Source organism: Gopherus evgoodei, chromosome 6 (genome assembly GCF_007399415.2).
Source record: "Gopherus evgoodei ecotype Sinaloan lineage chromosome 6, rGopEvg1_v1.p, whole genome shotgun sequence".
In the NCBI taxonomy this organism is placed as follows: domain Eukaryota; kingdom Metazoa; phylum Chordata; order Testudines; family Testudinidae; genus Gopherus; species Gopherus evgoodei.
The window spans coordinates 75,144,712-75,166,718 of record NC_044327.1 but is presented as its reverse complement, the minus strand read 5'-3'; the positions used below and the strand labels follow the sequence as shown (position 1 = coordinate 75,166,718).

The window sequence follows — 22,007 nt, the reverse complement described above, 5'->3', positions numbered from 1 at the left end:
CTCTTTGTGGTGGTAGCGGAACGTGTCAAAGGGTTACCTGTTTCATCTCAAAGAATCTCCTCGTGGGTAACATCCTGTATCCGAGCCTGTTATGACTTGGTTCGTACTCCTCCGGGTCACGTGACTGCACACTCTACCAGGGCTCAAGTGTCATCGACAGCTTTCCTCGCCCACGTGCCCATCCAGGAGATCTGTAGGGCAGTGACCTGGTCCTCTGTTCATACCTTCACTTCCCATTATGCCCTGGTCCAGCAGTCCAGAGATGACGCGGCCTTCGGCTCTGCAGTGCTACACGCCACGACTTCTCACTCTGACCCCACCGCCTAGGTAAGGCTTGGGATTCACCTAACTAGAACGGATATGAGCAATCACTCGAAGAAGAAAAGACGATTACTCACCTTTGTAACTGTTGTTCTTCAAGATGTGTTGCTCATATCCATTCCACACCCGCCCTCCTTCCCCCGTCGGAGTAGCTGGCAAGAAGGAACTGAGGAGCGGGCGGGCCGGTAAGGGTATATATCAGGCGCCATGCTGGCGCCACTCTAGGGAGCGACCTGCCAGACCACCGGAGTTGCTAGGGTAAAAATCTTCCGACGAACGTGCATGCACAGCGCGCACACCTAACTGGAATGGATATGAGCAACACATCTCGAAGAACAACAATTACAAAGGTGAGTAACCATCTTTTATTAGACTTATCCAGTCACTAGCAACTCTAGCTGCTACAATAGATAGTTGGAAGGACTGTATGTAATGCTAGGCATACAGTACTTCATGTAACTTAAACACAGTTTAAAAAAAAGCATTTGTGACTCAAGAAATCTCTACTTGATAAATGTTACATTTAAAGAACAGAACCTTTTATTTGCGTATAAGAGTCTGCTAAATTCCACCAAGAGGAAACAGAGTGATAGAAAAGGTTTTATGGAACAATCTGAGCAGTACCCTACTGTCTAAAGCCAGCTAACTTATAGGTATGTGACCTTTATTCCTCCAACAGAAAGAGGGTATTAAGCTGGCCAAGAACCACTTTGCTTCCCCCCTCCCCAGTGGATTTTCCAAAATGGAAGAAAGCACATGACATGTTGTTGTTTAGTTGCCAGCCAAGACTGAAGTGTTTTCATTGGATCTCTTTTCATTTCCCCAGTGTTTTAACTAAAAGCAGAGCAGAAATAGAGCTGAACTTGCTGGAGGATTCCTACAATATGAGAGTGCTGCATGACCGTAAGCTTGGGCCTAGCCTGAAGTTTAGACAACAGACTCTCACAGTCACATTGGGCTGGCCTGCTGGAGACAAATTGTGCTGTATAGCATGCTCTGCTGAGGGTGATCCCCAACATTGCCAAGTCCCTGCCACATTACTGCCCCACCCCCAACCCAAATCAACCAGCCTGGGTTCTTATTCCCTTACCAGTACAGCTGATCCAAAAATGGTAAATATTTTTCACAAAAAAATGTGAAGTAACATTCAAATGGCAGCTTTTGAAGAGGAATCCATTTTATTCAGAATTTCCTCAAGACTGAAAGTTTTCAGTTTGCCCTCCCCCACTCCCACACACTTTTTTTTTTTTTTGGTGGGTGGGGGGCTTTTTACCAGGGAAAGAAAGGAAGCACAGCTGTGGAAACAAATGAGCAATGTCCAATGTTCTGTTTTCTGCCATCAGAGAGAGGGGAAATAATAAAAACATTGTTGTTGTTTTTTTAAAGAAAGAAGCCACTTCTGATGCAGAAAGGTTTTGAACCAAGAGTTTAGACCAGTTCTACTCATTAACAGCCAACACACTAACCCACCCCCACTCTGCTGTCCCACACAACCCCGTCCTCCTGGAGTCCTGAAATTGGCCAGTACCTCAGAATAGTCATTTGCAAGTTTATTTAAAGATCCAACACATTTTGATTTTACAGAAAGGCTGCACCTCTGCAGAAAAAACAAACACACACCACTTTCCCATGTGGTGGTCCTTTCCTATGCAGCTGCACCTATTCTGAACTACCTGAGCTGCAACCACCTGCCTGTAGCTGTATGTTGTAATAAGGGAAGCACAGCAGAGAATATTGTTTTCTCAATCTTTGTTAAGAGAGGTGTCGGGTTAGGAGAGGGTCACATGCTTGTCAGATGGCTGGGTCAGTATGCACTGACTCCAGTGGCTGCTTTCAAACAGGGTTCCAGGACCCCATTTGTCCCTAAGCATCAATATCCTACACTTCCCTCTATATGGCTTCAACTTAATACATTGTCATAAAGTGAAAAACAGCTAAAGTTTTCTACACTACTAAGGAAGAGGTGAGTTGCTGGATAACTATCCTGAAGGGTGGGGAAGAGGCAGAGAGAGAGAAATGCACAGAACAGAGAGATAGCGTGAGTGTAAGGGTTGAGCAGTACAAAGAATGTTTGTACTGTCAATGAATAAACACACCTTATTAGTGCAAACATTTTATTCCTTTAGGCAAAGCCCAATCATTTTCTGGGTTTGCTCCCAGGACTATAGAAAGGATGAAGAGAGATAACATGTTGCACCACTATTAACACCACCAAAAGAACAGATGCCCAATATCCACTTCTCTGTAGATTTAGAAGGAAATCAGATGGCAACAGGAAAGTCACTGCTAAGGCTCCAGTGGCAGGGTGATGCAGTCACAAAATTCCAGTCATTTTTGGCCTGAAATGAGAAATGATACAAGTAGAGATTACAGGTTCTTTTTGGAAGAGGCAAGTTTACCAAAAGAATACATGCCTAGAAGAGCTCTTAGAATTGATTTAAGAAGTCTAGTTACATTAGTGACATAAGTACTGCATGATACTCCAAGGAAGTGTAGCTGTCTTGACTGACAGATCTACTGCTCAAATCATTAAGAAAAACAAAAAAACAACTAGTAGGGATTTTTCAGAATGAAGAGATCAGGCAGATGGAGGATATGATTGGCTCATGTCATAGTCCAAAGTGTAGCTTGTTGGGAATTTTAATGAACAGCTTGTCAGGAAAGGTCAATTTGTTGAAACCAAAACTTTTCATGGAAATGTATCCATTTTGACAAGACTTGCCTCAGGTCCAGGATGAAATTTCTGGTCAAAAGAAAAAAGACCAGAATAACCAATAGTCCAATTTTTAGGGAGCTTACGTGGAAAGTGGGAGAACCAGATTCAAGTCCTGTCTAATTCAGAGCAGGGACTTGAATTTGGTTCTCGCACATCCCTGGGCTATTGACTATTCTGAAGATGGTCTCTCTCCACCTCTCCTCTCCCTCCCCTTTTTTGTTGGGTGGGGGGAGAGATAAAAGCAAGTGTCAAAACCTTAACATTTTTCATTAAATGGAAAACTTGTTTTCTGGAGAGCCCTAGTTCAGAGCAAGATAATTGCTTTCATATCAGAGGGTAGAGTGTGCTGTAATGTGGCAAAGAACGTATGAAATTTCAAGAAAGCAAGACAACTAGCTGACCACATACTGGTTAGTTTCACTTATGGAAAGTGCATATTTAGCAGATGGTTATTTAGAGGAGCTGCATCCAAGTTACCAATATTTGGGCAGTAAGCAGGGTATTGCATGAACATTAAGTTAACAATAAAAGTAACAAGTATTATTACTATTTATCTGCTGGCTGAGATGCCATCCACTGAGCTCCATGAAGCACCAAAGACAAAGGAAGACTGAGTTTAATGAGTAGTTTAGTTAGGAAAAGAGAAACAGATCCAAGTTTAAATATCTGTATTACTCATATTTGTGTAGCAGCACACCCAATGACTCAAGTCACACATCAGTGCACTATGCCAGTGCTAGTGATGCCAGAACAGTACTGGGATTTCAGTTCTAATAAGGTGGATTCCCAGTGCTCTGTCCCACCCTTCTTAAAAAAAGGGGTAGATAATACACAGCTCATGCTCATGCTCACGCTCACGCTCACACCCTCCAAGCAACAGTCATTGTTGCCTTGTTGTGCTGCACAAGCTAACATAGTGCTTTGTCCAGTCTGCAACCCTTGTTCTCTTTGGGAGGGTTTTGTGTTTCAGCAGCACAAGATCTGGTGCTGTGTAAATCTAGGTATAGGAAGTTCTACACTAGGATGGCTACCTCATATTTTCTTAGGTGTGATATTATGCTGCATTTCTATGAAACCCCCATCAATACATTACCCATCTTTATCTTCCTACCCTTCAGTCAAGTGTGGCAAGTTAGGAAAGACCACTTAATACTCCCCCCCCCGCGCCCTGAAGGATTAGATTAAAATGAAGATTAATCCCTGCCCATACACGTTAGACAATACCACTTTAAAAAGTAATTTTACACCTGTAATACCATCAGGTAACAAAAATGGTAAATTAATAGATTGTGGGAACTTGAAATAGATCTCCTAGAGCCCACATGAGGATACCATGGCCCATCTTCTCCATGGTTGTCAGTCAGGCTATATCTCTTCCTACTCCAAAAGGAGCTTCTGCCCTGTGATGTAAAGAGTCTATTAGCTGCATTAGTTTTCAGCAGCCTATATCCTACACAGACCAGCTAGGAAAGGGTAAAACGGTCAAACACTAGGGCAAATGTAACATTCTCTCCTGTAGGGTAATCAACTGGTAGCCAAGCTGTTGCAAGTAGAAAGAAACCATGAGTGGACCTGGGAATCAAATGCTGGTCAACTGTATCACAGCACTCAGCATTATGATATGAGTCAGTCATAAGCATTAAAACAAAACCCCAAATATCACAAGAGTGCTTCTGTTTTCAACCTAAGAAACACAAAGCTCCACCTTTCTGCAGGAATGAGTTTTCTTGAAATATATTTGGATAGGGGCAAAAGTGGTGACATCATCTGAAACAAGAGCTACTAATAATGTAGCCTTTTATGGTTTTGTATTCTCTTTAGCCCTGCAAGCAGAGCTGGCTTTGTATTATCCTCCACAAACCTTTCACAAAACCACCACCAGGACATTTGCTTGTGTGTTGCAGAGTGAAACTGACAGTGCCCTAATTTTGTTTCCCTGGAAAGGTGCAGTAAGCACAATACCAGTTACACTTGAATCAGAAGTAGCATTGATTTCATTGATCTACCTGATGACGTTCACATTTCCTCTCCGATACAGGAACTGGTTCCTAGTGATCGGACTATGTTCTCCCTCACTTACCTTCATGTTACTATAGAGCACCAATTTCCTTTAGCTTTTGAGAGAGTTTTCCCTGCTCTTCTAAAGCAGCCAGATCAGAATATCCACCAATGCAGACTTCTCCAATATACACACGGGGGACCTAGACATGCACACAAACGACATTGTTAGTCAGTGGCAAGGAAAAACAAGCTGCACAGCAGGATCTCTGAAGACATTAGGTCCCAGATTCATGATACTTATATGTTGTAAAGCCTAATCCCTGGGTGCTCTGTCACCCAGTGGAATTCACAACCCTGCATTAGGTGCCATCCATTATATGGGGAGAGGTAGGCACCTGAGGAAAGGAGAATCAGAAGCCGGCAAACTGAGCAGGAGCCATTTAAGTTAGCCAAGAGCAAAATTCAGAGGAAAAAGGTGGAGCGGAGGGTATTGGCTCTTCTGCTCTGCTACCTTGTGAGAAAGATCTGATCTTGTTTAGTCACCTAACTCCAGGAGAGGGCTCACAACTGAAAATCCCCAGTGGAAGAAGCATCTCCCTCTGGCTGGCCAGTCCAGGCACCTAGGCTGGCATCTCAGAATCCTTTCCTTAGGCACCTAACTCTTCCCATGTATTGATGAAGTGCCTGGAACCCTAACTTGGGGCTGTAAATTCCACTGAGCTACAGGGATCCTAGGATGCAGGTGTTGCAACACCTAATTTACCTTTGTTAATCTAGCCCGAAGCTCTTAACTGGACCTTTGCCAAACCTCAAGAGGTTTTAGGACTACAAGAAAGAGTCAGAGTTGGGGAGAAGAGTATCATAATTAATTCTACTTGCCCATCCCTATGAGATATCTGCACATTGCCAACTCAGAAGCAAATCTTTATGCCTGTCCAAATGATTTTACATCAAAATCTATGTTGTGTTCAAAACAAAACTGAATTTTCTGTGTAAAGCCTGAGTCAGGTTTCCAGGAAAGGATTTTTAACTTACTAGAACAGGCTGGCTTGCTACTATGCAAATAGTTATCTGGGAGGAAATTTGTTTACCAATCCTTGTGCAACTTGTGAAATATAAAACTGAAGGTCACAAGTGAGATTTGTGTAACTATGTGTCCTCTGTGCTGCAAATCAGGAAGTTGCTTCATAAGTAGTTGGGGATACATTCCACCAGTGGAACTCTAATTGCTTCACAAGTATTATAACTCACAATGAGGGCATTTTGAAGTAGATATTATAGCTATTTTACAACTAGATAAAGTGGGGCAGTTCAGATAATGGCTCTGCCTAAAGCTATATAGAAAGCGAGGGGCAGAGCTGAGTCTAAAGGCCCGAAAGGCCAAGACTCTAGACTCCTAGTCCTATGCTCAAGCTACTAGACCATACTTTTGCTTTGCTTGTGTTGTCAAAGGTTAACTTATGTACAGGTTTTCCATGGTGCTTATCACCACAGTGTCTGTGTACATTAAGAGTCCATGCTACTCGTACAGTACAAGTGACAAAGCAAGAACAGTGTGTTCAGAGTGAGTTAATATTAAGCTTATTATGAGTTGTGAAGAGTCATCTTTGAAACTGGGGGAAGCGTGTCCACCGTCTTCCATTTAATACAGTTATAAGAAGCCATTATGCTCATTTATAAAACCAGATAGCTGACACAAAAGGAGCATCACCCCAAATACATGCACTCGGCAAGGCTTGAGTAGAATTTGAACTGTAAGGATCAAAGAGTATCCCTGGTGAATGATACAGCAAATGCAGGAGTAGAGCATTGACTGGATCTGAGCTGTGTTCATCTGGGTGTCTGACAGAAATAGCAGAAAGACCAGAAAAGCTGAGAGAAGGCAGCAAGGACACCAGACACAAAAAACACAGACAGTATGGCCCAGAGAAAAAGCTAATAGAGCTTTTTGACTCAGTGCTGGCTGAAAGAGACTTGGAGCAGATTACCATCCCCTGCTGTGTTCAGGGAAACAAGTCTTTGTAAATAAACAGAGATTGCATTGAACAAAGAGCTGATTCCATCATCCAGGTTTCCTCCTAACAGAAACAACCCAAGGGATCACAACTTTTGGCTGTTTGGAAAGTGCTTATTGTTATGTCTAAGGCATCATAGATACAATTAACCTGACTGACTCAAATTCATAGAAATCCAGTAGGGAGCCTGAACGATTTCTATAAAAGTTATCACACACCTTAAACAAACTAGTTACATAGTAGCTATGGAACACCAATCAGATGTAAGACTCACCAAGAGAGGAGAATGGTGAACCTTAGTGAACTAAAATACTACAGCACACAAGACAGCAATACTGCAGTTACTCTGAACATGGGAAGCCATTTTACACGAGAACAAACAAAAGACACCACAAAGAACATTAAAAACAATTAAATAGGATTATGAGAAAATAAATTCTTTGGCTGTATTTTATTTCCCTTTCTATTCCACCTAGTTAGACTGCAAATTCCTCAGGAGCGGGACCTGCCCTCTGTGCCTACAGAGCATCTAGCACACTGTTGGTCACTACATGAATGAGAAAACTGTGTCTACAATTAAGCAACTGTCAAATATGAATAATTGAAAAACTTACTGTTCTTGCCCCTGTTGTCTGCTGGAAATAATCCTGAATGCCATCCATATCATCTTCGGTGGTGATGTCAATGAATTCCAGGTGGTCTTTCTTGAAGGGATATTTCTTGAGTAATTTCACTGCATTCTGGCAGTAAGGACAGGTTGGCTTTATAAAAACAGCCACTTTATCAGATTTGATTTTGCTCTGCACAAATTTCTGAGTCATGTTTACAGTATTGCTTTCTAAGAAGGAGTCAGGTCGCTCTACCCTTCAAGCAGACCAGTAATAGCTAAAGTGGCAAGTGCTTGGGGTTTTTGTAAGCTGCAAACTGCCTTCCTTATAGGGCCACCACCCTGTAGGAGGAGTTTTCCTTCACTCAGTCTTGGATTTTAAAGAGATAATGCACCAAGCTTTCGGGCACTATTTTAGCAATTCCATGGTTGTAGACAGCTGAATGGTTTTCAGATATGAAGCAATTTGCCCATCAGCTGTTATTTCAGCATCTCCGAGTTGTGATGTGAGAAGATTTATACAAATGGACTACTCGGCAATGTTGCCTTATTAACTAATACATGCAAATAGGGTTAAACCTTCAGCCTTGCCCCTCTCTCCGGACTTGAGTTTGTGTGGTGGCTTGCCTGCTGCTTATTTCAGCTGCACTGAAGGGCGGATATCACTCTAAGACAGTTTTTCTCAACCTTTTTGTGCTGGTGACCCACTTTGGACTTCCCCCCACTAAGGAAAATTGTGATTCCTTACCTTAAGTTCAAGTCTTCACCCCCTCAGTGCGCAGGACTTCAGTCCTGCAGGGTGTGGGGTTCGAGCTTCAGCCCTACATGGGGCTTCAGCCCCACAGGGTGCAGGGTTCAGGGTTCAGCTCCTAGGGGCTCAGGGCTTCAGTGCTGCAGGGCATGGGGCTTCAGTCCCACAGGGTACAGGACATAGGGCTTAAGCTCCTCAGGGCTTCAGGCTTCAGCCATGTGGGGCTTGGGGCTGATATATGTACATTTGCTTTCTGGGGGCCCCAGATACTTGCCCTGCTTCTGACCCCTTAACACCAGGCCTGGTTGCAACCCTCCCTAAACCCATCCTATGACCTGACCCCCAGGTTGAGAAACACTGCTCTAGAGGGAAATGGCAGCAAACCTGTATAGCTGACTTAACTGAGATCCCTCTTTCGATCACATTTCTCATCCCAGAAGTTAAAATTAACTTGTGCACTTGCACACCCACCCAAATTCCATTGTGAAAATTAATGGGATTCCCTGACTTCCTATAAGGGAACAGGATAATATTTTCAAAAGCACCTATATGACTTAGACACTTCGGCTCTCATGCCCCATTTACTGTCAATTACTTTCAAAATTAATGAGTCTTAGGCTGCTAAGTTACCTAGGCACTTTTGGACATTTTACCCAGGCTAATGTTCATAAGAAGAACTTCTCTGACAGATCTGCAGAATAGTTTAGGGTTTATGCCTGTGTTACCCTTTCCCATCTCTTCTGTACTGTTTAGAAAAAACCCTGAGGTGAGGGATTTGAAAAGTGAAATGAAGCGAATAATATAGGAGTTTAAGCTCTGGTTGGGATGAGTATTAAATCCCCATTCTTCCTGATTAATAAATTATACATGTTTTGTGCTTCTATAGAGCTTTCCTTCTGAGGCTCTCCAAGTGTTGTATCCCACTTTTACAGATGAGGAAATTGAGATACAGAGAGGCTAGAGGTCTTGCTCAAAGTCACACACTGAGTCCATGACAGTAAAGAAATCCTAAATCCCAGTCCTGTGCTCTAACCTCTACTAGACCAAGGCAGTTTACTGAACATGGCCCCAATCCTGCAAACAGTTATGCACATAATTATATTTGAGAAATTCCATTGAAGTAAGTGGGCCTACTCCCAGGCATAAAGTTAAACGTGTTTAGCCATTTGCAGGCTTGGGGCCTAATAAAGAAGAACTATAAATACAATTATGTCTTTTTAAATAACAAAAAGAAAACTCTCTCTTTCACTTGGTCAGCTTGGTAACTGATTTGCAGGTTCTCCCCTGTATTGAGAACTCCCTGGGCTGATGTGTGCAACTGCACATTTCTCAATACTGGGTCCTGACCTAGGCAGATCCATTTGTTTCTCTAGCTGTGAAGGGGTGGGAGCACTTGGGTGGGAGCCTATGAAGATCTTAACTAAAATTTTGAATGCTGGGTGATTATGTTATTTATCGAGGGAAGGGATATGTTGTATGTGTTAACAGCAGTAATCTGTTTTTAATCTAGCAGTTTTTTTACAACATGTCAAGATGAGCCTAGAATACAGGCTAAGGGCCCCGTTTCACTGAATGTTTATATAAATCAAAAGAAATAAGTAAGAGTAAATAAAAAATACAGTTTAAGGGAGTATATTGAGAGCTCTGGGCCAGATTGTGAACCACAGGCTCCCACTGGTGAGCAGTTCCTCATGCCAGTTGTCTCACTAGGAATACTTGTGTAACTGCTCACCAGCAAAATAAATGTTCCACAACCTGACCCATGTTAGAAAAAAATAGAGCTTTGGAATGGGGTTAAGAGGCACTCGGGAGTGGCTGCAGCTGATATTGTGTTGGCGTGGCCTGCCCTAGAAAGGAAAGGATAACAAAATCACTACTCACTTTTTTAAAAAGTAATTTGAGTTTTTTTTAAATTTCATTGAACCCTACTCCCTTGTACAATGAAACAATCAATCAGTGATGAACGCATCCCATCTGCGCACCTCTGGCATCCAGGAGACCCTCCACACATGGCAGTTAAGTCAAAATCCTGGTGGAGTTCAAGGAACTGTAGCCAACTGCACCAAGTCCAATCAAAGAGGCTTTCAATTAACTTTCTATTAACCCAGTCATCCCCTGAAATAGCAAAAGTCCTGGCCAAACGTAATCACCCAGGAGAAGCTTTTCAAAGCCACATTCTGTCAGGAATCTAAAACATACATTTCCTAGAAAGGAGTAAAACTGGCACCCATAGTGCAGCAATGAGGAGGTTGCACTGCTGTATATAAGGCTTAGAATTTGGTTTTGGCTTTGTCGCTAAAAACTGCTAGTGGAGGCAGCAGAACTGCTAGTTCTTCTAAGTCCCATTGAAATCACTTTTCCAGTGGCAGGCAGACCCAGCAACTTTCAGTAGGATTTACACTCCCAAGTCACTTAGGTGCTTTGGAAAATTTTACTCACAGTGATTAGAACACCTGATCCACACTTGCTGTAAGCAGGGCAGATGCATTATTGAGGACAGCTGCTGTTACAGGAAGGAATTTTTTCTATTGCGGACAAGCCCTTAAACTAAGGGCCAGCTTAACAGTTGTTTTGCACCTGCAGTTGGGGCCAGATTTTTTCAAAGCGCTCACTCCATTGGATACGGAGCACTTTGGAAAACCAGGCCCTTGCTTAGGTTCCCTGATGGGAACTGAGCTTTCCAAAAATGTTGCCCCAGTTGCAGATGCCAAGCACTTTTGAAAACCTGCATCCTCATGATTTTGGATTGGGCTAGTTTGAGGAACTAACTCACTTTCCATGCAGTGTTGCCACAGCCAGTGGTGTTGTCTGAGAGGGAAACGTGCCCCCCTCAGTGTGAAAGAGGACAGTGTCTGTGAGGTGTATTGCACTTCTGAATTTACTCCTTCTCTCTGTTACAAACAACATGGACCTCTTGGCCTGTGGGATAATCTGCAAAATCCATTTCTCTTACTAGGCGCATGCAGGGGAGGGAGGGTGCACCGAGGGCTGAGATTTGTGACTGGGTTGTTTTTTGTGTGTTTTTTTTTCCTTTCTGGTTTTAGGTTAGCATTGCATTTATCTTTCCTTGGCTATACAGGCGAGTCTCATCTTACATGCATTTAACATGCGCAAATGCAACTTTGCGTGGTTGGCAAAAAAAAAAAGAAGAGAAAAATAACAATTTAAATACTCATGCATCTGATGAAGTGGGCATTCACCCACAAAAGCTTATGTGCCAATACATCTGTTAATCTTTAAGGTGCCACAGGACTCTTTGTTGCAATTTAAATACTGTAGCTGTAGTGCAGGCGATTCCGCCTGCCATTACACTCAGGGGCGACTCTAGGGATTTTGCCGCCCCAAGCTGGCAGGCAGGCTGCCTCAGTCCATTTGCCTGCGGAAGGTCTGCTGGTCCCGCGGCTGCGGGAGATCTACCTAAGCTGCGGGACCAGCAGACCCTCCGCAGGCAAGCCATCGGAGGCAGCCTGCCTGCTGCCCTCGCGGTGCCGGCAGAGTGCTTTTGACTATACACGATTTTTGCTTTACTCACTGACAGCGGACCGTAACCCCAGCGTAAGATGAGACTCGCCAGTAATACATGGTTAAGGCACCTAGAGCCCTGGCTGGGTACCTTATAATATTTTGTGTAAATCTAAATGAATAAAAGAGTGAGTTACCAGAGTTCAATAGGCAAAAAGTCCTGTAATTACCAACTTACCACATAAAAGAGCCTCAGGGTCTCTGGTGTCAGCTTTCAGTGAGTAACTGAAATACCAGCCCTATGTTTAAATGATATAAAGATTATGACACAAACAGACAAATGCCAGGAAATTCAGAGTTGCAGTTTGGCTTTGGGGAGTCACTCCTGATATTTGCCACCCACACACATTACAAAGACCACAGCTTGTATTTCCAAACAAGAAGGTGACAGTTTCCATTTTATACAGTGCTTCAGGAATATTTTCTGTTTCTAGTCATGATCTGAGTTGTTTTGTTACTCATAATGTCTCACAGGGAAGCAGCAGAACATAAGCTCCTGAAAACATATGGCAGAGATTGGGTTAAAAAAAACCTTACAGCTGAACAGAAGCTCTTCAGATGGCTTCCCTTGATATAGTAACTGCCAGACCACTCCAGACCTGGGCAGGGCTAATATTACTGTAGGAAAAGCAAACAGACTATAAGGTGAGAGGGAGGTTTGGCTGTTATTCACTTGTTAAATTTAACCTGGTCTCCATTCACTCTGGAATAGAAAGTGTGACTGACTGGATCACAGAAACCCCCTGGGAGCTGCCACCTGATATGCCAAAACTACTTTTGCTCCTTCTTTTCCTGCCAGCTCAGGACTCCAGCACCCTGTCTTGCTGAGCCAGACACGCCTATCTGCTCCAACACAGACCCAGGGTCTGAATTACTTGCCCCCAAAGCTGCAGGTTTACCTGAAAGTGCTTATATTTAACACTTAAACTCCTAATGGCATCTAAACCCAAATAAATCCATTTTACCCTGCTTAATAAATACATAATTAGTGGCCTTATTTCAAGATACTCTTAAGAGTGTTTGTGAAAAACTGTATATTTTAAAGAAATGTTTGGAATATACAGAAAAATAGGTACTCCTGGTAAGTTGCTAAAGAGCATAGCTTCTTCAGACTTGCTGATGCATCTTTGTTAAGCCAATAGTTTTCTATGCATATTAAGGAAAACATATATAGGGTATGTCTTCACTGTAGAACAGGAGCTGGGAGTCCAGGTGCCGCAGATCAGGTCTGACGACAACACCATTTTCACCCTGAGTGCCAGGGGCTTGCTGGAGAGGACCCTGAAGGCCGCCATCCACTCGCTGTATGTGGAAACCCTGAAGCGTAAACAGGACCAGGGTAAAGCCTCTGAGCTGACCAGCAAGTGGGATGCCAGCAACCTCGCTGGGGGTGGCTTCACCCGTTTCGCCGACTGGCAGTTCATCCACCGTGCCCGGCTCAACTGCGTCCCGCTCAACGGAGCTGTCCGCCACGGGAACCAAGACAAGCGTTGCAGGAAGTGTGGCTACTCCAACAAGACCCTGCCCCACATCCTGTGCAGCTGCAAACCCCACTCTAGACCTTGCAGCTGCGCCACAACACCATCCAGAACCGCCTCGTGAAAGCCATAGCACCACACCTGGAGGAGATCTCTGTGAACTGCGCCATCCCCGTACCAACAGCCAGCTATGATCTGACATCGTCGTCACCAATGAGACCAAGAAAAAGATCACCTTGTTGATGTCATGGGCTCCTTTGAGAACAGAACCCCAGCATTTTGCGAAGGCCAAGCTCAGAAGCTAGAAAAGTAAGCCCCCCTGGCCGACATCCTGAGAGTGAAGGGCTGTGAGTGCAGATGGATGCCCTGATCATTGGAGCCCTGGGCGCCTGGGACCCCTGCAATGAGCGTGTGCTGTGGACCTGCGGGATTGGTCGACGCTATGCATGGCTCATGCAGCGACTCATGGTCTCAGACACCATCCAATGGTCCAGGGACATCTACATAGAGCACATCACCAGCCACCAACAGTAACAGGAGGCGTGAGCCAGAGTGACATTATTCTTCGACTACGAGAAAGAGACCAAGAGACTTTCTCCGTTAATGAGGGTCAATCCATCCTCATATCCACTCATTATACTCCACACCTGAAAATAGCCACTTTATGAAATTCATACCCTCATATCTCAATGTCTGTACTTTGACCCATCAACCTTTTACCTTCTATCAGGGGTATTGCAGATTATGTATTCCTTGTGCCACCTAATCTTAAACCAGACTTTGCACCCTCCATAATCTGTATGTTATGTCCTCTTCCTTGCCGCTGCTGCCAGGTGGCACAGCCCCATCTCCACCCGACTATATGGTGGCCACAACAGCTGAGCGCACTCCGGCCCGGAGCTGCCAAGCCCACATGCTGCGCACTGCTAGATCCCCGAGGCAGCCTGGCTCGCTTCCCGGCCACCCTCCCCACCCGGCCCAGGTCACCCCGTGAGCCATGGGCGTGGTACAGAAGGCCCAGGCCTGCCTCGCCTTCTACCAGGGGCTCAGGCAGAGGGAGCCGCTGCGGGATCTCTGTGGGGCCGTGCTCACCTTCCTGGAGAAGCTGGACTGGAGCAGTTCACAAGGTGAGTGCTGGGGGCCACCCCCTCCCTCCAGGCTTGCACTGCCATACAGCTGATCAGTGCAAGTCTGGGAAGGAGGAGGAATGTGAGTGCTTGGGGAAGAGGCGGGGCCAGGGCGGGGATTTGGGGAGGGATCCAATGGGGGAAGGAGGGAGCATGGCTGGGGGCGGTGGGGGGAAGCCCCTCCAGGCTCTGCCTGTGCTGAGGCGGAGGGCAAAATTGCTTGTTTGTCTGGTGTCCTGACCGAACATCGGTGAGGACGCAGGACAAACAAACAAATATCGGGACAGTCCTGATAAAATCGGGACGTCTGGTCACCCTAGGCAGTGTGCAACAGAGCCCTGTGCCCCCTTCTAACCCTCTCCCAGGAGCCACTGCCAGACATGCTGGCCATTTCTGGGAGCGGTGAGGGGCCAGGGTGGGCAGGGACCCTGCCTTAGCCATGCTGCAAGCCATTGCCACCCTGGTGCCTCTTGAGGTAAGCGGCGCCAGGCCAGCGCCTGCACCCTGAACTCCCTTCTGCAATCCCAACCCCTTGCCCTGAGCTCCCTTCCACACTCTCCCCCCTCCTGCACCTCAACCTTCTGCCCTGCGCCTCCTGCTGCACTCTGCACCCCTCCTGCATCTCTACCCCTTGCTCTGAGTCCCTTTTTGCACACTGCACCACCTCCCACATCCCGCACCTCCTCCACACCCCAACTCCCTGCCCCAGCCCTACATTCATGGCCCTGCATACAATTTCCAAACCCAGATGAGGCCCTTGGGCCAAAAAGTTTGCCCAACTCCGGTATAGCCTGAAGTTCAGCCCAATGGGGGGACATAGGAATAATTGTCTCTGACAGTTGCTTTGTTTTTAACATGGCAGCTGTGTGAAACAGTTCAAGTGATCAGAAATGTCAGTGGTGGGCCTGAGGAGGTCAATTCTTAACCAGAGGCTTGGTGAGTGGTCATTGGTAACATGAAAAATACAATTCGTCACTGCAGATGTGGAACATATTCACTTTCTACCTAGAAATATGGTGGTGTTTTAACTGGAGAAATTTAGAAAATGAATAAGGTATAAAGAAGGGAGTTAAGATCTGATATCTTACTCTTGTAAAGTATGTACAATAGTAACAGCTAAAAATGAATGTTCTCAAATGTTTGAGCGTTAGAGGTAATGCTACATATGAATAAACTGATAATTGAAAAATAGATATTTAATTACTTTAGTGCAGATGCACATTGACTATATCATTTTTAAATAAATGTATGTAATTTACTGGCATCAATTTAGCAGCATGAGATGTTCGTCAGTTCTAACTCATAGGACATGATGTATAAAAGAATAAGGTATGTAACTTAAATACTAGTTAATACGTAACATATTTATTGGCTGACCCACTAGTAGCTGTGCAGTGTGCTGAGCTGCTGACCCAAGGATCTGACTTGGGCTTCTCGTTTCCCAGGCCAACAGGGACAAGATGTTCCAAAGAAGCAATGTGTTTGGTTCCTGTTGCCTTTGTGCTCTAACGCCCTTCCTGCCAATGCAAGGCACAGAATTTTCAGTCACAATAAGAAGCTTGTCCCATCCTTGTCATCAGAAGGACAGTCACTTAAACACAGGCTCTTTGAGGGGGGATAAATTAGGAGGGAAGTATCCTGGGTGGGTGGGAATATATTTGGTGTTTAGATAAGCTACAAACTACTGCAATAGATGCATAGTGCATAGGTTGCTAAAAACATCTGCCAACTATGAGTATTCAGTGAACATCACAAAATCCACAAGGCAATTACACTAGCAGGCTTTGGAAATGCTTTTTATTTAATATGCATCAGTGATCTTATAGGTAAAGGAAATTTAATATTTGGGAATCTTAATTTGAAACATGGCCTATATGCAAAGCCTTTGCTGTTTCTATAGCAGTGATATATACGCAGCATGCAGCACTCAGAGGGGATTTACTAGAAGAGCACAAGGTGCAATTCCTTTGTATTATGTTACATTGTCTTATTTGCCGACTAGCAGGTCACGTTTCCCTGTGTTGTGTTAGCATGAAATGACCCTATTGTGATTAGCAATGGGTAAACCTCCAACAGTTCAGAGGTTTGCTTTGGTTAGGAGAAGCATTCCGAAATTCAAATGGATCCCATGCTGCTATAGTCTTTTCTCTCTACCGCCTTCCTATCACTCCTGCTCCCTACTAGTACTACCTATACACCCCTGCCAGCCTCATGCACCTCACAAACAGCAATGGACACCCCCCTAAATAGCTGAGGTAGGAAAGAGTTATCACAGTTTACCACTGGGGAACTTAGCCCTAGAGACAGAGAAGGTGCCATTTTCAGGTTCTCAGCTTGCATAATTGAGGCTAGATTTTTTTTTAGAGGGGAAGGATTATTCACTGGTTAGGACACTAGCCTAGGCCTCAGGTTCCCTGCTGTGTCAGAGGCTTCCTGGGTGACCTTGGGCTAGTCATTTAGGACCAGGTTTTCAGAGGCATTTAGGCACCTAAAGTTGCAGGTAGGGCCTACTGGAATTTTCAAAAGTGCCTAGGAGCCAACCTCCACTAGGCATCTATCTGCATCACTGGTTGCTAAAACACCTTTAAAAACCTGCCCCTTAATCTCATTGCACCTCAGCCCCAATCTGTGAAATGGGGATGATAGCAGTGCCCTAGCTCACGGGGAGTTGTGACAATAAATACATTAACGACTGGGAGGTGCTCAGATGCTATATAGACAGGGCCATATAACTTAGATTAGATAATTTTTTTCAGTAAAGCTCAGATTCCATTCAGGCATCTCCATGAGGTGGCCAGGTTTTCAGAAGTTCTCTGCACCAGAGCAGTTCCCATTGACAACAGTGGGAGTTGCTGAGCACTTTTGAAAATCCAACCACTTCATTTAGACTCATAGACTCATAGACTCTAGGACTGGAAGGGACCTCGAGAGGTCATCGAGTCCAGTCCCCTGCCCTCATGGCAGGACCAAATACTGTCTAGACCATCCCTAATAGACATTTATCTAACCTACTCTTAAATATCTCCAGAGATGGAGATTTCACAACTTCCCTAGGCAATCTATTCCAGTGTTTAACTACCCTGACAGTTAGGAACTTTTTCCTAATGTCCAACCTAAATCTCCCTTGCTGCAGTTTAAGCCCATTGCTTCTTGTTCTATCATTGGAGGCTAAGGTGAACAAGTTTTCTCCCTCCTCCTGATGACACCCTTTTAGATACCTGAAAACTGATATCAGGTCCCCTCTCAGTCTTCTCTTTTCCAAACTAAATAAACCCAATTCCTTCAGCCTGCCTTCATAGGTCATGTTCTCAAGACCTTTAATCATTCTTGTTGCTCTTCTCTGGACCCTCTCCAATTTCTCCACATCTTTCTTGAAATGCGGTGCCCAGAACTGGACACAATACTCCAGTTGAGGCCTAACCAGCGCAGAGTAAAGCGGAAGAATGACTTCTCGTGTCTTGTTTACAACACACCTGTTAATGCATCCCAGAATCACGTTTGCTTTTTTTGCAACAGTATCACACTGTTCACTCATATTAGCTTGTGGTCCACTATGACCCCTAGATCTCTTTCTGCCATACTCCTTCCTAGACAGTCTCTTCCCATTCTGTATGTGTGAAACTGATTGTTCCTTCCTAAGTGGAGCACTTTGCATTTATCTTTATTGAACTTCATCCTGTTTACCTCAGACCATTTCTCCAATTTGTCCAGATCATTTTGAATTTTGACCCTGTCCTCCAGAGCAGTTGCAATCCCTCCCAGTTTGGTATCGTCCGCAAACTTAATAAGCGTACTTTCTATGCCAACATCTAAATCGTTGATGAAGATATTGAACAGAACCGGTCCCAAAACAGACCCCTGCGGAACCCCACTTGTTATACCTTTCCAGCAGGATTGGGAGCCATTAACAACTACTCTCTGAGTACGGTTATCCAGCCAGTTATGCACCCACCTTATAGTAGCCCCATCTAAATTGTACTTTCCTAGCTTATCTATAAGAATATCATGCGAAACTGTATCAAATGCCTTACTAAAGTCTAGGTATATCACATCCACCACTTCTCCCTTATCCACAAGGCTCGTTATCCTATCAAAGAACGTTATCAGATTAGTTTGACACGATTTGTTCTTTACAAATCCATGCTGGCTATTCCCTATCACCTTACCACCTTCCAAGTGTTTGCAGATGATTTCTTTGATTACCTGCTCCATTATCTTCCCTGGCACAGAAGTTAAACTAACTGGTCTGTAGTTTCCTGGGTTGTTTTTATTTCCCTTTTTATAGATGGGCACTATATTTGCCCCCTTCCAGTCTTCTGGAATCTCCCCCGTCTCCCATGATTTCCCAAAGATAATAGCTAGAGGCTCAGATACCTCCTCTATTAACTCCTTGAGTATTCTAGGATGCATTTCATCAGGCCCTGGTGACTTGCAGGCATCTAACTTTTCTAAGTGCTTTTTTACTTGCTCTTTCCTTATTTTCTCTTTTAAACCTACCCTCTTCCCGTAAGCATTCACTATACTAGACATTCCTTCAGACTTCTCAGTGAAGACCGAAACAAAGAAGTCATTAAGCATCTCTGCCATTTCCAAGTCTCCCGTTACTGTTACCCCCTCCTCATTGAGCAGTGGGCCTACCCTGTCCTTAGTCTTCCTCTTGCTTCTAATGTATTGATAAAAAGTCTTCTTGTTTCCCTTTATTCCCATAGCTAGTTTGAGTTCATTTTGTGCCTTTGCTTTTCTAATCTTGCCTCTGCATTCCTGTGTTATTTGCCTATATTCATCCTTCGTGATCTGACCTAGTTTCCATTTTTTATATGCCGCCTTTTTATTTTGTAGGTCACGCAAGATCTCAAGGGTAAGCCAAGGTGGTCTTTTGCCACATTTTCTATCTTTCCTAACCATCAGAATAACTTGCTTCTGGGCCCTTAATAGCGTCCCTTTGAAAAACTGCCAACTTTCCTCAGTTGTTTTTCCCCTCAGTCTTAATTCCCATGGGACCTTGCCTATCAGCTCTCTGAGCTTACCAAAATCCGCCTTCCTGAAATCCATTGTCTCTATTCTGCTGTACTCCTTTCTACCATTCCTTAGAATTGCAAATTCTATGATTTCATGATCACTTTCACCCAAGCTTCCTTCTACTTTTAAATTCTCAACAAGTTCCTCCCTGTTGGTTAAAATCAAGTCTAGAACAGCTTCCCCCCTAGTAGCTTTTTCAATTTTCTGAAATAAAAAGTTGTCTGCAATACAGTCCAGGAACTTATTGGATAGTCTGTGCCCCGCGGTGTTATTTTCCCAACATATATCTGGATAATTGAAGTCCCCCATCACCACCAAATCTTGGGCTTTGGATGATTTTGTTAGTTGTTTGAAAAAAGCCTCATCCACCTCTTCCACCTGATTAGGTGGCCTGTAGTAGACTCCCAGCACGACATCACCTGTGTTTTTTACCCCTTTTAGCCTAACCCAGAGACTCTCCACCCTTCCGTCTCCTATGTCCATCTCCACCTCAGTCCAAGTGTGTACATTTTTAATATATAAGGCAACACCTCCTCCCTTTTTCCCCTGTCTATCCTTCCTGAGCAAACTATACCCATCCACACCAACATTCCAGTCGTGTGTATTATCCCACCAAGTTTCAGTAATGCCAATAATGTCATAGTTGTATTTATTTATTAGCACTTCCAGTTCTTCCTGCTTATTACCCATACTTCTTGCATTTGTATAAAGGCATCTAAGATACTGGTTTGATCTTGCCTCCTAGCTTCGCCCTGACCCTCCTTCCTCTCTGCCATTATAGCCCGTGCTCCCTCCTGTTTCCAACCCATCTCCCAGGTCTTGTTCCCCACTTACCTGTGGGCTTTGCTCACCTGTCCCCCGTCGAACCTAGTTTAAAGCCCTCCTTACTAGGTTAGCCAGTCTGTGCGCAAATAAGGCCTTTCCCCGCTTCAAAAGGTGAACGCCATCTGTTCCTAGCAGTCCTTCCTCAAATAGCATCCCGTGGTCGAGGAAGCCAAAGCCCTCCTGGCGACACCATCTTCGCAGCCAGGCATTCACCTCCACGATGCATCTGTTTCTGCCCGGACCCCTACCTTCAACAGGAAGAATCGAAGAGAATACCACCTGCGCTCCAAACTCCTTAACCCGTACTCCCAGAGCCCTGTAGTCACTCTTGATCTGCTCAGCGTCACACCTCGCAGTATCATTTGTGCCCACATGGATGAGTAGCATGGGATAGTAGTCAGAAGGCCGGATAATTCTCGACAAAGCCTCTGTAACATCTCGGATACGGGCCCCTGGCAGGCAGCATACCTCCCGGGATGAACGGTCAGGGCGACAGATGGGTGTCTCCGTCCCCCTCAGCAGAGAGTCTCCAACCACCACTACCCTACGTTTCTTATCAGTGGTGGCAGCAGACCTCCCAGCCTTAGGGGTACGAGGCTTCACCCCCTTCACTGTTGGGGGTGATTTCTTCTCTCCTGTATCAAGAAGAGCATAATGGTTATCTTTTACCACAACAGGAGGGTTCGCAGCAGCGGTGGAGCACTGCCTGCTGCTAGAAGTAACCAGCTGGCTGTGTCCACCCTGAGCCTCCTCCTCCACTGGTGTGTCAGATACACCCTGAGGCATCTCCTCCTCCACTGGTGTGTCGGTAGTCCTGTCAACTGGAACAGCACCATCAGCTGTCTCCACATGGATACTGTCCAGGAATTGCTCATGGACATAGATGTTCCTCAGCCTGGCCACCTCCTCCTGTAGCTCTCCCACCTGCTGCCTGAGAGATTCCACCAGCAGGCACCTTTCACATTGGATGCCACCCCCAGCCTGGATATCAGTAAGTGGAAATTGCAAATTACAGTCTTTGCAAGCCCACACCAGAATCTGGGTAAAAGCATCCATGCTTTGGTGCTCTGTCTGGCTACAGGCGCAGGTGGAGGAGACAGAAGCAGTGCTGGCACAGGTGTTGCGGGTCCTCCTCACCATTGTAAGCCTCCCTCTGTCAAACTCTCGCAAATTCCCGTCTACAGTTCCCTGTCCGCTCCTCTCTGCTGTAAACAGAAAGGTTTTTGATGTGGCTCAGGTTGTGGGTTCAGGGGACCAATGGGTCACAAATGAGACCGACAAGGGACCCCCCCTCCCTTCCTACTCCCCTTCCAAACTCCCTTGCAAAACTCCCTGTTAGCAGCTCCTGTTCGCTAAGGTATCTGAACAGGAGCTGTAGCATTGTGAATTCTTCTGAAAATCTGGCCCTATGCCAGGAACATTTCCTGAGACCCAGCCTAGTGCCTTAGCCTCAATACCATCCCTTCCTCTCTCTTTGTGGGGTTGCCCTTTCCCCACTTGTATGTTCTGTGGCTCTCCCTATTAGCAGCAGATGGTAACCACTGGTCCCTATTTTGAATTTAGCCAGATTTCGAGCTGCCCTAGCAGAGAAGACTAGATGGGAAGCTTAAAGCAGGGAAATATGG

General features: G+C 45.0%; 1 protein-coding gene across 1 annotated transcript; it reads right to left on the bottom strand.

The window, feature by feature from the left end:
• Positions 1–1,696: 1,696 nt before the first annotated feature.
• On the bottom strand, positions 1,697–7,966 carry GLRX (glutaredoxin). The gene is made up of 3 exons (XM_030566901.1): positions 7,668–7,966; positions 5,118–5,238; positions 1,697–2,660 (listed from the first exon to the last, which is right to left on the bottom strand). The coding sequence occupies exons 1-2, from the start codon at positions 7,872–7,874 to the stop codon at positions 5,128–5,130; spliced, it is 318 nt and encodes a 105-aa protein (XP_030422761.1). The 5' UTR covers positions 7,875–7,966; the 3' UTR covers positions 1,697–2,660; positions 5,118–5,127.
• Between the last annotated feature and the right edge of the window lie 14,041 nt (positions 7,967–22,007).